This window comes from Conger conger, chromosome 5 (genome assembly GCF_963514075.1).
Source record: "Conger conger chromosome 5, fConCon1.1, whole genome shotgun sequence".
NCBI classification, from domain to species: Eukaryota; Metazoa; Chordata; class Actinopteri; order Anguilliformes; family Congridae; genus Conger; species Conger conger.
The window spans coordinates 6638970-6653969 of record NC_083764.1 but is presented as its reverse complement, the minus strand read 5'-3'; the positions used below and the strand labels follow the sequence as shown (position 1 = coordinate 6653969).

The 15000-nt window shown below is 48.5% G+C and overlaps 1 protein-coding gene across 1 annotated transcript in view; it reads right to left on the bottom strand.

Annotated features, from left to right (window-relative positions):
- utrn (utrophin) overlaps window positions 1-15000 on the bottom strand; it is a 256495-nt gene that overhangs the window by 193414 nt on the left and 48081 nt on the right. Inside the window, exons 21-30 of the mRNA XM_061241585.1 lie at window positions 14677-14764; window positions 12321-12562; window positions 11801-11981; window positions 8639-8784; window positions 6850-6861; window positions 6538-6669; window positions 5338-5451; window positions 4275-4430; window positions 1750-1920; window positions 1-101 (exon numbers count right to left, since the gene is read on the bottom strand). The exon at window positions 1-101 is cut by the window's left edge and continues 79 nt beyond it. Of these exons, the coding sequence (XP_061097569.1) occupies window positions 1-101; window positions 1750-1920; window positions 4275-4430; window positions 5338-5451; window positions 6538-6669; window positions 6850-6861; window positions 8639-8784; window positions 11801-11981; window positions 12321-12562; window positions 14677-14764 (1343 nt within the window). The remainder of the gene's footprint in view (window positions 102-1749; window positions 1921-4274; window positions 4431-5337; window positions 5452-6537; window positions 6670-6849; window positions 6862-8638; window positions 8785-11800; window positions 11982-12320; window positions 12563-14676; window positions 14765-15000) is intronic.

Genomic DNA, 15000 nt, shown 5'->3' with positions numbered 1-15000 from the left:
AGGTCCTCGCTGCTGGGCGGCGCCTTCGCCACCAGCGTGTTGATGTTGTCCTTCAGGATCTTCACTCGCACCTCCTTCTGTAGCACGTCCTCTTTGGCCCTCTGCGGGGAGGAAGTGACACGGGAGGTCACGTGACCGTCACCGGCTACACAGCGTTACAACACCAAGGGTGGGGAGGAAATTCAGAGAAATTCTGAAACTTGTGTACATTTCTCATAATGGTATCATCAACTGTTATTGCTGATAATAGAATTTGAAAATGAAAAGGCTTGTATTAAATTAGAAAAGAATGCAAAATAGAAGCATTTTCACTCGTGGCTTCAAGACTTTTGGGCCCCACTGTATAGCACAGCAGAAAATAATACATCGATTTCTAAAATCACGTTCCTTCAACCACAGGGGTCAAATGAAGATTGTATCAGATATATAACACATTACAACATTCTAGCAAGTTCTAACTAAAATGACTAACATCACCACTGGGGTCACATGGCTATTTCAACAACAGGTTATCAGATGCATTGCACAACAGGAAATGAGACATAAATTACTAGAAAAATACATCATCACTGGGCGAACATGACCATTTCAACAGCAGTTCATATGATATTATCACACTGCAATGATGCATTATATACCAAGTGATTATTTATCTCAAGAGCACAGGTTTCAGTGATAAACTAGACGCTTGAAAATATTTGAACACTAACTAAGGCTCAATACAGCGGGGCCAATCGCAACGCGACCCAGATTTCTACACGCCAATCTTCAGTTATCAGTAATCGCTATGAAACACAGGCGGGTAATATTTCACGGTGTAAAGGAAACCAGGAAGCTCCGCTGAGGCACAGATAAACCCCATTTTATCCAGCGTTGGGCAGGCGAGGCTTTGCACGCGGAGCGGGAGGGGATATTAAACGGGATTAGCGTGACATTGAACCCTGCGCCGAGGGTAAGGGTTTAATATACGACACGGAGACGCGTTGCGCAGCCAAGCGTGCGGACATTAATCAGCTCCATCTGCATTCGCCGTGAACCAGGGAGGGGAAGGTCTCTCTTACGAACACCCGGCTCTCTCCCTGCTGTACATCAACCGTGACGAGCCACGGCAGCAAGGTCTTCTGGGTATTCCCTAAAATATTCCGGCCTGTAGGCTTCCCCGTTTACTAAACGTCCCTATATGAGTGAAGGAAGAATGTGGATGTGTGGGTGGAGCAAACGCTAAACAATGGGTGAAGCTAATATGGGGTATCAATCCACATACTGTATGTTGCTCTATATCGGAGCTGCCCAACCCTGTTCCTGGAGATCTATTGCCCTTGTTGGCTTTCATTTCAATCCCAAATATGGTACCCTGGATTGTACTAATTCAAAGCTCAACAACATGTCTAGATGTTGCGCAAGGTGTGCTCTGTTAGGGTCGGCGTGAAAACATACAGGACGGCAGATCTCCTGGATGTCCTGTGTTGGGCAGCCCTGGTCAAGACATTGTCATTGAGGACAGAAAATGACTCCACCAACTTTGGGGAGAACCACACGTCATCCTCCACCGCTATGAGATTTTCCATGTCAGTCACACAAAGAGGATATGTCCAGTTTATATAGTTATCTATGAAATCCTGAATTGAAATTTCCTTCTAATTTCATGAATTTGTCAGAGAAGGTCAAGCGGTTTGCTCCAGTGTTAAAACAGCTCCCCCTAGCCGGGCCTCGACCCAGTGACCTTTCGGTCCGGGGGTGCACCCCCACCTTCATCTCTTCCAAGGCTCCCTCCAGGTCCTCCGGACTCTTGTACTCAAAGTCCCTCATGAGGAACTCCTCGTCCACCTGCGCCATCCACTCCCGCATCTCCGCCAGGTCCTTCCGCAGATTCACCGACTTCTCCTGGATCTCCGACACCCACTCCCGGTGGGTCACCAGCTGCAAAACAAAATGGCCGCAAAATGGCATGCGTTAACATCCCCCCTGCGTGACCGTGGAGGGGGCAGCCAATGAGCCAACCGACTAACTGACAATTCTGGGCGGCTGAGTTCAGCCGCCCCCCAAAATAACAATAAAGTTGAAAGCCTTGGCAGTGTTAGAAGGACTCACTCTTTGAGAGATCCAGTTTGAAGGCTTTTCAAACCTGTTCATGAGACTCCTAGGAGACTGCTGTGTATTTCATACTTTTAGCATCGTGTTTTGTGGCATATTTTGTTTACAGTTTTTCCTTTTTTTGACGGGTTAGGTTATGCGTGGTCACTGTGCCTTGGCCACCAGGTGCTGCACAGTAACCGCCCACGGGGTTCAACGAAAAGAAATCTTAAAAAGATTTTTAATGTGGCGAGATTAGAGGGGGGTTTTGAATTGACTCGTCAGTAGATTAATCTCACACCACACTGTTTATTTCCAACTTGCATAAGTGCCAGAGTTAATGTGCCTCTCCAAAACAATTTCTCACACTTCACTAAATTTACTGCATTAGCGAATTAAACCAAAAATAAAATGAAACCATAAAACGTACTCGTATGGAATGACAAATAAAATTCACTAATTCACCCAAAAATGTTGCAGAAATGTACAGTACCAGAATCATAATTATAATTTGTTGTGAAAAGATAAAAACAAAGGAATAAAACTACTAAAATGACAAATGCTGTTATGTCAGATAATTATCACGTTTAAAGAAACTGAGTTACTCTGAGGAGGCTAGACACTGCTGTTCTATGGGTTACTACCTATTATCTCTATGCTTGGATACACCTTACACTGTATCTAACACATACGACAAGCCATTAACCCCTCACAACTTTACCTGGAGCCATAAAAGCTAATGTAGCATGCTAAGGGGTACTATGGCTAATGTAGCAAGCTATGGGCTATTACTGCTAATGTAGCATGCTAAGGGCTACTATAGCTAATGTAGCATGCTAAGGCTAACGTAGCATGCTAAGGGCTAGTACAGCTAATGTAGCATGCTAAAGGCAACGTCAGCAGTGGATAAGCCGGCAGGCGCCAACAGAGTCCGCACACTGCTAATTAAGGGGGGAAATAACAGCCATTTCACCCAGAAAAGACCATAATATGCGCTACATAATGTTTTATTAAACGCCTTGCCTTGGGTTTTTCCGCGATAAATGAGCACCCTTATCGCCTCCCCCCCTTCCTGTCCCGAGGCGGCGCGTTAGCGAAAGGGCAGGTGCAGCGCGAGCACACAGCAAAGCGCTAAGTGAAATTACCTGAACCCGCAGAGAAAGCGCTAACGTAAGGGGGGGGGGGGGGGGGGGGGACAATGGAGAGGGTAGCACGAGGACACGATGACTTAAATTAATTAAAAAATTTACTCTATTCGATGTGACAAGTGTCTGGGTCACCACGTCAAATATTTATCCGGTCTCAGGTTTGACGTGATGAGCCCTGAGAGGGGAATGGAATCAGACGCCATGTTTGTTCTTCGCAGCGACGCTGTTCCTCCGGATACGATGACACACGCATGGGGCAGCCGCTAGCGTAGTGGCGAAGGTACGTGATAGGGGCCTGGAAGGCTGGTGGGTCAAGCACCGCTGCAGCCACGATAAGATCCGTGCAGCTGCTGGGGGGCTTGACCAGGCCCCTTAACCCCACATTGCTCCAGGGGTGGTTGGCCCCTGCTTCGTCTAATCAACTGTAAGTGCTTTTGGATAAAAGCATCAGCTGAATAACTAACTGTAATGACACAACCCCTCCCCGCCTGTAATTTTCAGATGCATGTCAAAATGTGTCAAAATTGGCAGTTTCACATATTCAGAAATGCATTGCTAATGTATGTGAAATGCATGATAAATACATTTTCAATGCTTTTTTTCAAACAGTATCACAAATATATACATTTCGACATTCACAATGCATTTTACATACTTCTGCATTGCATTTAAAAAATATATTTGGAATAGTACTCAGAAATGTGTTCGATAAATGCATTGACGGTATGTTAATCATACATTTCACATACATTTCTGAATGCATGAAACCAGTTTTTGCACATTTATGCATATAACCGGGTGTTTTTCTCGCCCCTGTTCGCGGGTTTCTCACACTAGGGAGTTTTTTTTTAAACCACATGTGTTATCTCGGGGCTCAGAGCTGGTATTTCCTTTTTCTTCTTCCCTTCTCTAAAAAATCTTTGTGACAGTGCTCTGCGAAAAGTGCTCTACAAAATTGAATCGAATTGAATATTAAAATGCGTTTGAAATGTATTTCTTTCCCACACAGGCGCGAGCAGCCCGCCCCCCCCCCCCCTCCTCCCCCTCCCTCACCTGCTTGCTCAGAGTCCCCCAGCGGCCCTGCTGCTCCTCGAGCTGTGGCTGCCCCCAGCTGGCCAGCCCGGGTACTGCGCATGTCTGCACCGCGCTCACGTTCTCCTCCGTCTGCTTCAGCGCCGTCTCCACGGTTTCCATCTCGTGCACGAACTCCTGCGGAGAGAGAGGCGCGAATAAGGGCCGGAGCGCGCGGAAGCGGCCGCGGCAGGAATTCCAGGAATCACAATAACCGCTCGAAAGAAGAAAAAGAAAGAACGCTGCCAAAAAACCATGCTAATATCGTTTGGCAAGACCGCTGCGCTTTAATGCAGCCCAAAAAATGGTTCTGTGCCCACACGTCTGCAGAGGACAGTGCCCATAAATACATAAATGAGGTTGTGCACACAACAGACGCTCAGACCACCCCGCGGTCACATTTCAGCTGCTGTCTGCGACGATAAGGCTCTCTGGTGTGGTGTGAAACACAGTTTTTTCCGTGTCAAAATACAGCTGGCACGTTGTGGACATTGTGGAACATAAATTGGCGCTCAATAATAAAAACGATTATGCGCTATGAATATGAATTAACAGTTTTTTTTGTATAAGCTATGGTGATTCTGAAAGCACATCTGTTGAAGTGATGTAAGCTTGTTTTACACTGATAGATGCATGCATTGCAGACACGCTGCCTCAATTGTGTGCATTGATTTATGTTCTTACACTTGCGCTGCAAAGAATGTCTGTCTTAACAAGCGTTTAGCATAGTAATCTTATTTTTCTCTCTCTCAAGGAGAACATATTAGCTTGTTTTAAGTTGTTACACAGGGATTGGGTTGCTTGACAAGTGAACTGTTCTCATTCCATTGGCAAATCTTGAAATGAGTCAAATTTGTCATCCTCACTGACAATATTCTAGTCGTATTTTGCAAAAAAGTAAAAGAAATAAGACCACAATAAGTATCAATATACAGTAAGTACTAGAATACTGCATAATTTGTGGGTTTTTTTGCACGGTTACCGACATCCAGTGAGAAAACAGTGCAGTTTGTGAAAATTTGGGGGAAGGGGCGGGGTCACGGACCGTGCACTGCTTGAGCTCCTCCTGCAGTTTCCCAGCGTCCCTCAGTGTGGAAACGTCCCGGGACAACACCGCCTGCACCCCGTCCAGCCATTTCTGCACCTGCGCTGACGTCACCTGCCAGACAGACACCCCCGTTACTCCACACCCCTCCCCAGAATACAAACCCCAAACACCCCACCCCAAAAATACAAACAGCAGACACCCCCCCCCACCCCAAAAAATACGAACCCCAAACACGCCTTCCCCCCCCCCCCCCCACCCCAAAATATGAACCCCAAACGGACCCCCAGCCCAAAAACATGGCCCCCAAACACCCCCACCTTACACCACCCTGCCCACTGAACCAGATAAGGCTTTACTCCACACCTCAACCGCCCCCTCCCCCAAATATGAACTCCAAACCTCCCTATCATCCACCTCTCCACCCACCGTACCATTAAAAGTAATTTAATATTCTCTGGGTGTACGATAGGCCTTGACAAATATGCTTTTTTTCTTTTCTTTTAATGAGAACAAACTCTGTTCATCAAAAAGGTTACACATTACAACTATGGTCATTAGAAGCAAATGACAATCTGACTATTTAAAAGGTTACACATTACAATTATGGTCAGGTTCAAATTTAATTAAGCCAGAATGAAGAGAGAATAATTCATTGGAACAAAAACGGCAAATAGAACTGGAGTAACAAAGCCCTGCTTTTGCTATTGCAGGAGTGTCCAGTCTCCTCCGAAAAGGTTGTGGTCTAATCGTGGTCTTCAATCAAGACCTTGATAAGCTTGCGGTGTTAGCTATGTGGTGTTAAGCCTTGCAGCATTAGCTATGTGGTGTTCAGCCTTGCAGCATTAGCAGTGCAGCATTATCAGTGTGGTGTTCGCAATGCATCGTTAGCCTTGCGGTGTTAGCTATGCGGTGTTAGCCTTGCAGCATTAGCAGTGCAGCATTAGCAGTGTGGTGTTAGCAATGCACCGTCAGCCTTGTGGCGTTAGAAGTGCGCCGTTAGCCTTGCTCCATTAGCTGTGTGGTGTTAGCTATGTGCCGTTAGCCTTGCGGTGTTAGCTATGCGGCGTTAGCTGTGCGGCGTTAGCCGTGTGCTGTTTGCTGTGAGGTGTTAGCAATGTGACGTTAGCTGTGTGGTGTTAGCTGTGCGGCGTTAGCTGTGTAGCATTAGCTGTGCTCTAGCCTGTGTAGCCTGCGTACCTGTGCCTCTTTGAGGCTGCCCAGCAGGCAGCGCAGAGCCCCCAGCTCATCCTGCGCCCTGCAGGAGAGCTCACTCCACTTCTGCTCCTCAGGGTCAGCCGCCCGCTGCTGCTCCACCTCCACACACAGCGCCTGAACACAGAGAGCACAGGGTTACTGAACACAGGGAACACAGTTACTGAACACAGTGCCTGAACACAGGGTCTGAACACACAGAGCACAGGGTTACTGAACAAAGGGAACACAGTTATTGAACACAGGGCCTGAACACAGGGTGCACAGGGTTACTGAACACAGAGAGCACAGGGTTACTGAACACAGGGTCTGAACACACAGAGCACAGGGTTACTGAACACAGGGAACACAGTTACTGAACACAGGGTTTGAACACACAGAGCACAGTTACTGAACACAACAATATTGGACAGATGCACTGAGCACACCTTTCGCAGACAATAGTGTTACTGGACACAGAGATACTGAAATGGGGGATGATGCTATATCAGTTAACATGAGAGGCATGAGAGTAATGACTTTACTGAGCTCATACAACTTAACAAATGCTCCTTTCAAGATTCCTTCACGTTAATTTGAGCTCTTTGTTTACATTCCATAACCCAGAGACAGACAGTTTTTCATCCCAGTCTAACCGATGAAAACCCTCTTGCTCTCGGTACAGCACATGAACTGTTCTACATCCTACCAGTGTTTAGAACCCATATACTGTACCACCTCGCCGGAATCACTGCTTAGAACCCACACACCACCAGCATAGATCCCTGGCGGGCACCACACACCACAAATCAAGGTTTACAGAGATAAGAGGCTGAACCAGACTGGATGGGGAGGCTGTGGTTGGGGGGGGGGGGATTGTGAGGGCGTGTTAAAACAGAGATGTTTTGGGGTGAGACAGGGGTGGGGCAGGGGTGCTGCGAATGCCAGGCGTCAGGCCTGGGACACAACAAGCTTTCGGCTCCCGGATAAGAGTCTGCCCCTCCCCCGGCCCCAATCACGGAGGGAGGGGTGAGAAAGGCACCCACCGCCGTGCCGGGAGGCTGGGGGTTTGGCAGCTACAGGGGATTACCAGGCAAGCGGGTAGCCGTTAGCCTGTCAGTGACCCTCGCATATGCCACAGAGGAGGCCGGACTCCGATAGGGTCTGGCCAATCCCCTCTCACTACCTTAGGCTCCGCCCCTCAATGCCGTATCCGGGGGAAACGGGTGTTGGTTATCAGTGGATCGAACGTGAAAACGTGTTTGTGTAAGTTATGCGAGTCTGGGATGGGGATGCCACCCACACCAACGACAGGAAGCACATCATCATCAGAAAACCATAAAGTATACATCTACTGTCTGCTATCTGTGCTAATATTGTTTGAAATGTATCTATTAGCAGGAGTCTTATCGATCTTTCTATCCATCCATTCTCATCTCTGGTCTGTCATCCGTCGATCCATCCATCTGTCGACTATCCGTCTGTCTGCTTAAAATAACAAAATAACAAGAACAGGCCATTCAGCCCGGCAACGCTCATCTTTTCCTGCCACTAAAGGGGACCTAATTCTGAGGTCACCTAAAAGCTAAATAATATCTCGCACCGCATCAAGCCTGGTCTTGAAAAACCCCCAGAGTTTCTGCCTCCACTACATGCCCTGGCAAGCCGTTCCACACAGTGACCACTCTCTGAGTGGAAAGTGTCTGCCCCCCTCGTTCTGCCAACAGAACTCAACGTTAAGGCTCCTCTGTAGCTCACTGTTTATTCCTGTGTAAAGCAGTGCTTGATCCCCCGCCCGGGCTGTGTTGAAGTGTCCCTGAGCAAGACCCCTAACCTCCCAAATGCTCCTGACGAGCTGGTCGGCGCCTTGTATGGCAGCTAATCGCCGTCGGTGTGTGAGTGTGTGTATGAATGGGTGAATGAGAAGCATCAATTGTACAGCACTTTGGATAAAGGCGCTATATAAATGCCAACCATTTATCATTTAATCCCAGTGTAGCCACAAGAAGATCCGCACAGCCGTTAGGCCCTTAACCCTGCATTGCCAGGGGAGGATTGTCTCCTGCTTAGTCTAATCAACTGTACGTCGCTCTGGATAAGAACTTGCCTCCACCTCTCCCACGGCGTCCTCTGCGGTCTTCACGTCGACAATGGCGGTACGCAGGTCGCTGATCCGCGCCTCCGCCTCCTCGAACGCGCTGGGCGCCGTTTCCATGGCGACCTGCATTTCCTGCGAGGCGGCGCTGGCCAGGGCTGCGAACCAAACGGGCGAGAGAGAGGTCAGGTGCGGTCGGGTGCGGTCAGGTGCGGTCGGGTGCGGTCGGGTGCGGTCAGGTGCGGTCAGGTGCGGTCGGGTGCGGTCGGGTGCGGTCAGGTGAGGTCAGGTGCGGTCAGGTGCGGTCAGGTGCGGTCAGGTGCGGTCAGGTGAGGTCAGGTGAGGTCAGGTGAGGTCAGGTGAGGTCAGGTGTGGTCAGGTGAAGTGAGGTGAGGTGAGGTGAGGTCAGGTGCAGTCAGGTGTGGTCAGGCGAGAGGTTAGTGTCCACAACGCACCAGGCCGAATCAACACCGCGACAGCTTTTAGTTTTATATGGTTCATTTAAAACCATTTTTTTCAACAAACCGGCGTCAACCAGCGGCAGGTGGGCTCCCCCATTGAGTCTGGTTCTGCTCGGGTTCCTGTTAGCCAGGGAGTTTTTCCTTGCCACTGCTGGGGACCAGTTTCCCTGTACAGCCGCTTTGTGACAAAAAAGCTTTTTTAAAAAGCGCTATGCAAATAAAAATTGATTGATGATTGATATTTATTCCATTCGTAGTGTGAGAATGTCTCTGAACATCCCTTTAAAGACCAGCTAAAACAGAGAACAATTTTCCATCCACTTCCTGGAAAACTAAAAACATTGTGTACCAGTGGACGTGTACGTCGATTAAATGTCTGTCAATTTTCTGTTCCCCTCCAATCAATATACTTTTTACACGGGGGCACGCTTTCCCATTTGATGACCCCATCCTTATTTCACATCAGTCAAATCAACTCCCTGCCCAAAAACAGCCCCCAAAAGATCAGCTTCATTTGTGTAAACGTCATATCACTGCCATTTCCATTGTCCATCCATCCTTCCTCCATTATCTTAACCGGCTTATCCTGAACAGGGTCGCAGGGGGGCTGGAGCCTATCCCAGCATACATCGGGCGAAAGGCAGGAATACACCCTGGACAGGTCGCCAGTCCACATTTCCACTTGTCTTTAAGTGTAAAACACAGCAGCCAAACATATTATTATATTATTCAAATTCATGTTTGAATACTATAATAATACGTTTAACATGAATACATGATTTGCATAGTTCATTTATTCAAGTCTGCTTTGAATAAATTAATTTCCAACACAAAGCAGAGAATTTAGCAAGATGACAGGATGTTGAACATTTCGCTTTGTGATGCCAATGACAATTTTAAGTTAAGTGCACTGTAACATGGCCTGTTTTGAACTCAAATAAAATGTGGTGTGCTTCCCTCTCTCTGCCACTAGGGGGCAGACTAGCAGCTGAAGGGAGGACAGAGAGACATCTCTGTGGGGAGAACCGGCTCTTGCCAACAGCCCAGATGTTTGGACTCCTTGCCTTACAATGGAAAGAACAAATCCAAAAATAATTAGGCCGAGAAACTCCTCAAAATGCCCATGATTTCACACATCAAAAATGTTTTAACTGCCACGACTCCCCACCTACTGGCCTTTAGGCCTGAAAACATTGTCCAAAAAAACCCCCCCAAAAAAAACCAAACAAGTCGTTTATCAGCAGTCAACAAAGCTAATTATGCGACTCCAGGAATTCTGAGTCAAATACCTTCGCTGCGGGTCACGGATATAATATATATGTGTTTACCCTGGCAGGCAAAAAAAAACAAAAAAAAAACTTCGGTTTTCCGAAGTAGATTTACTCCATGACATGGCCGTAAAAGCCTCTGGAACGCCGCCAGCCGCGGATACCTTGACAACACAGATGTCAGGCCGGCTGACAGGCGAGAATGAATACGCCGCCCTGGTAGAGGTCGTCCTTTCCGATCCTCAATCTGCCCTCGATGTGCGCTGTCCGCGGCAACAGAAATACGGCCGCACGCTTTTTCTTTTTTTGGTTGTCACGGGAGCGCTTTGAGCCCGTTGCATAATTGGGGGGTGTTTACATACGCAGGGAGAGCCATGGGGCCTGGGGGAGGGAGGGGGGCCGCCCGACCCGGCCATGACACACACTCACTCACACATTCTCTCTCACTCACTCACTCACTCACACACTCACTCTCTCACACACTCACTCTCACACACTCTCACACACTCTCACACACTCTCACACACTCTCTCACACTCTCTCACACTCTCTCACACTCTCTCACACTCTCTCACACTCTCTCACACTCTCTCACACACACACACTCTCACACACACACACTCACACTCTCACACTCTCACACACACACACACACACACACACACACACACACACACACACAGAGCGGCTTCCCTTGGCCCGCGGCCAAGAACCGTCGAGCCGTAAAAAGGCTTCAGGGGGCCTTTCACTCGCGCGCTTTCCTTCTAAGGTCAAAAAGACAAACGCACTCCTCCTTTCTCCCCTCTCTCTCACCCTCGCCCTCTCTCTCTCTCCCACCATCTCCTTCTGTGTTATTGCGTCTCCAACTCTCTCCCGCTCGCTCTCTCTCTCTCTCAATGTTTTCCTCTCCCTCTCCCTCTCTCTCGCTCTCCCTGGATGAACAGGGTGCCCTCATAAATTCCAGCCTGTGGAACAGAGAGAAGGGGACAGGTCTCAGAGCTCCTGCAGGCTCCACACCCCCTCTTCCCTCAGGAGTGGTCAGGGGTGACTAATGGTCTCTCCGGAAAGCCAGCAATTCACTGGCTCCACACAGAGGGAACAGGGCGATGTCTCTTTTTTCCGGACTCTTTACTTTACCAGGTTAACTCGAAAACTCTGTCGTCTTCAATAACAATCTGGCCAGAACTAAGTCACCTGTTACGACAGGCAACAACAAAGTTCTGTACAGGTGTCAAGCGCTGTAAATACGCGAGGAACACACGGGCAGGTACGGAAGCTCCTCAGAGGTCCCCCGTTGTTAGCGATCAGCGCCGAGCGTGAAACGCAAACTCCCCGCCGCGGTCGTATTCCATTCACGCTCCGTCGGTCCGGATGAGTCCACGGCCGGCTGACGTTGCCGTGGGGACGGCGGCTGAGGTTGCCGGGGCGACAGGCGGTGCCCTTACCCGAGCTGAGCTCCAGGTCGCGGTTCTGCAGTTCCTCCAGCAGGGCGGCGTAGCGCTCGGAGAGGGCCCCGCAGTCCTCCTGGACGAAGGCCGGGGTGAGAGGCTCGCTGGCCAACGCTGCCGCCCCAGTGGACAGCTCCTTCATCTGCGGTCCCAGAGCCACCAGCTCGGCTAGTCTGGCCTGGACAGCGTCAACACAAAGACCCTGTTACCAGCAGACCTGGGTCAAATACCCAACTGTTCTGGATTCAAATACGTTTTCTGTGCTCGATTGTGATTATATAGATTGATTATAAAATAATATAGTGATAATAATTCTAATTAACACAAAATAACACTGGAAACACCAAAGAATGCACTTCCTGGTCTACCAATCGCATTTCCCTGGGTGATGTGTCCCCAAAAACCTGGTTCTGAAAAATTAAGCGATAACCTGAGTAACTACCCAGAATCCCCTGCAGGCGCGAGCCAGGGATCAGGAGCCCAGGAGCAGGAGGAGCGGGGGGGGGGGGAGACTCACCTCACAGGCCGAGTTCAGGGCCTCCAGGTCGGCGTCCTCGGACCCAGCCCGGCCCTCGGTCCGGAGCCACTCCTGCGGGCCGTCCATGGCCCGGGTCAGCGCCTGCAGCCGGGCCGAGTGAGCGCTGATCCGCTCCTGCTGCCGGAACCGCTCCTTCAGCTCCTCCAGGAGCGGCCGGCAGCCCCGCCACTGCTGCTCCACGCCCTCCAGGGCACGGCTCACCTCCTCCCCGGGGACACCATCTGCACGGAGACCACCAAACAACACATAAACATGACGTAACATAACATAAAACAAGATGACATAACAGCACAGCACAACATGACAGCATAGCATAGCATAGCATAGCACAGCATAACATAGCATAGCATAACATTGCATAGCACAGCACAGTATAGCGTAGCATTGCATAGCATAGCACAGCACAACATCGCACAGCATAGCATAGCACAGCACAACACAGCATAGCATAGCATAGCATAGCATAGCATAACATACATGTAACATAGCATAACATAATGACAAGAACAGTCCATTCAGCCCAACAATGCTTGCCCTATTCACGACCACTAAAGTGTACCTAGTGCTCAGTTTAATTTAAGGAAAGGTGTCTGTTGTAATGGTGGACTGCCACAGCTAAAGAACAGCAGGGGAAATGTATTCTACAGCCTGGGTTTTCAACAGGGGGGTCCACAAAGGCACTGTAGGGGGTCCGGGATTGATTTGAGGACAGTCTCAAACCCCTGGTCCACAATCTTTATGAAACCTTTTAAACAAGACACCATTTCTCCAGGGTGGGGATCTCTGGATCAAAATTGGCTCTACCCCTGCTCTACAAGCCAAACAGGCTCTATGGCCATATAGGTCTCTTGGGTGCATGTCAAAAGGGCATTGTCCAGAACGCGATGCTAAGTACACAGTGTACAGGCAGTGAACTACATCTCCCATGAGCGCCCCCCGTTCTGACATTACCAGACTGAGGTGGAAGGGAGTTATAAACCAACATCTGTTCTGGTGGAAAATCCTGGTCTTTTAGAGGCTGGTAGGCCAAATAATTGAGCTGGTATGAAAAAAAAATAAAAAAATAAAGTATAAAAAGTCATTTTTTCCTGGGATCTCAGAAAATCACAAGCGATCCTCCAGAGAAAAAGAAAGCGCTCTTCCGCTTGTTTTATCGCGTTGCCCCATATCTCCACTTCACAGCTCACCCTCGAAAGAATCCAAACAAACACATTCCACAGGGGAGAAACCTCAGATTTCAGATTTCTAAGGACAGCGGAGCCTTTGTCCCAAAACAAAAAAAAACACAGACCTACAAATATGCGCAGAGCCACTGAAAGAGACGTATGACAGAATGTTCTTCAGCCAACAGACAGAAAGCCTGACTGAAGCTCAGTGCAAATGTACTTTTCCCTGTTCACAGTGATAGTGCAAGAATTCCTAAAAGTAATACACACACACACACACACACACACACACACACACACACACACACACACACACACACACACAAGCTCGTACACACAGTACATGCACGCACACACACACACGAACACACAAGCACACACACAAACACACACGCACAGACAATCCTCTTTGGCACGTGCATTCAATGCATTTCAGTCTCAAGTTTAGCACACTGGCACCGGTGAGACTATAAATACCAGAACACTTAGTGATATATCTGGCATCGCTCATAAAAACACATTTCACAAGACTGAACCATTAGTAGAAAAGGTAAAGTAACGCAAGGTTTCATGCAAAATGATCCAGAATTAGCTAAACTAAGGACAGCAAAACCATGTTTAATTCACTCTTCTGTCCTCTGAAAAGATCTATGGACAGTTTACATTATCTACAAATAGGCACTGACACACAGAGAGGAGGAAAAAGGCCACCACATAGTTTCACGTGTGGGATGGAGGAATGGTTGCCGCACTGAATTCTGGGACTGATGTTGCCACATAGACATTTGAGTGGGATTGGGCAGCTGAGCTTCGGAGCACGTGATTAAACCTCCAATGACACAAAACACCCAAATAACAAACCTACGACACATAACACCGTAGAGAAAACCATTATGGAAGTGAAATACAATGCAGTATACTGTAAATATATACATTTGGAAAAAAATATGTGGGTAATATACTTCACAGCAGTGTGAAATATATGTACAAATATACTGTCAAAGCAACAATAATTGGCATATAAGCCCGTATGTTGTGCAGTGCTGGAATACCTTGAGAAAAGTTCATTTCACTACATTTCCCATAAATCCCCATTTCCATGGGGGAGGAGTGTGTACAATGCAGTAAATCCTGTTGGCGTTTCGGAGCAGGGAGCCCAGCGCACGTACCTTTCTCCATTTGCTCCAGAAGGTTCCGGGCCCCTTGAGTCACCTCTGTCACCCGAGGCTCCTTCTCCAGGAGCTCCCCATCCAGAGTCTGCCAAAGAACAAGAACAAGACATACGGTCAAACCACAGAGCAAGACATCCAGTCAAACCACAGAGCAAGACATCCAGTCAAACCACAGAGCAAGACATCCGGTCAAACCACAGAGCAAGACATCCAGTCAAACCACAGAGCAAGACATCCGGTCAAACCATAGAGCAAGACATCCGGTCAAAACACAGAGCAAGACATCCGGTCAAACCATAGAGCAAGACATCCGGTCAAAAC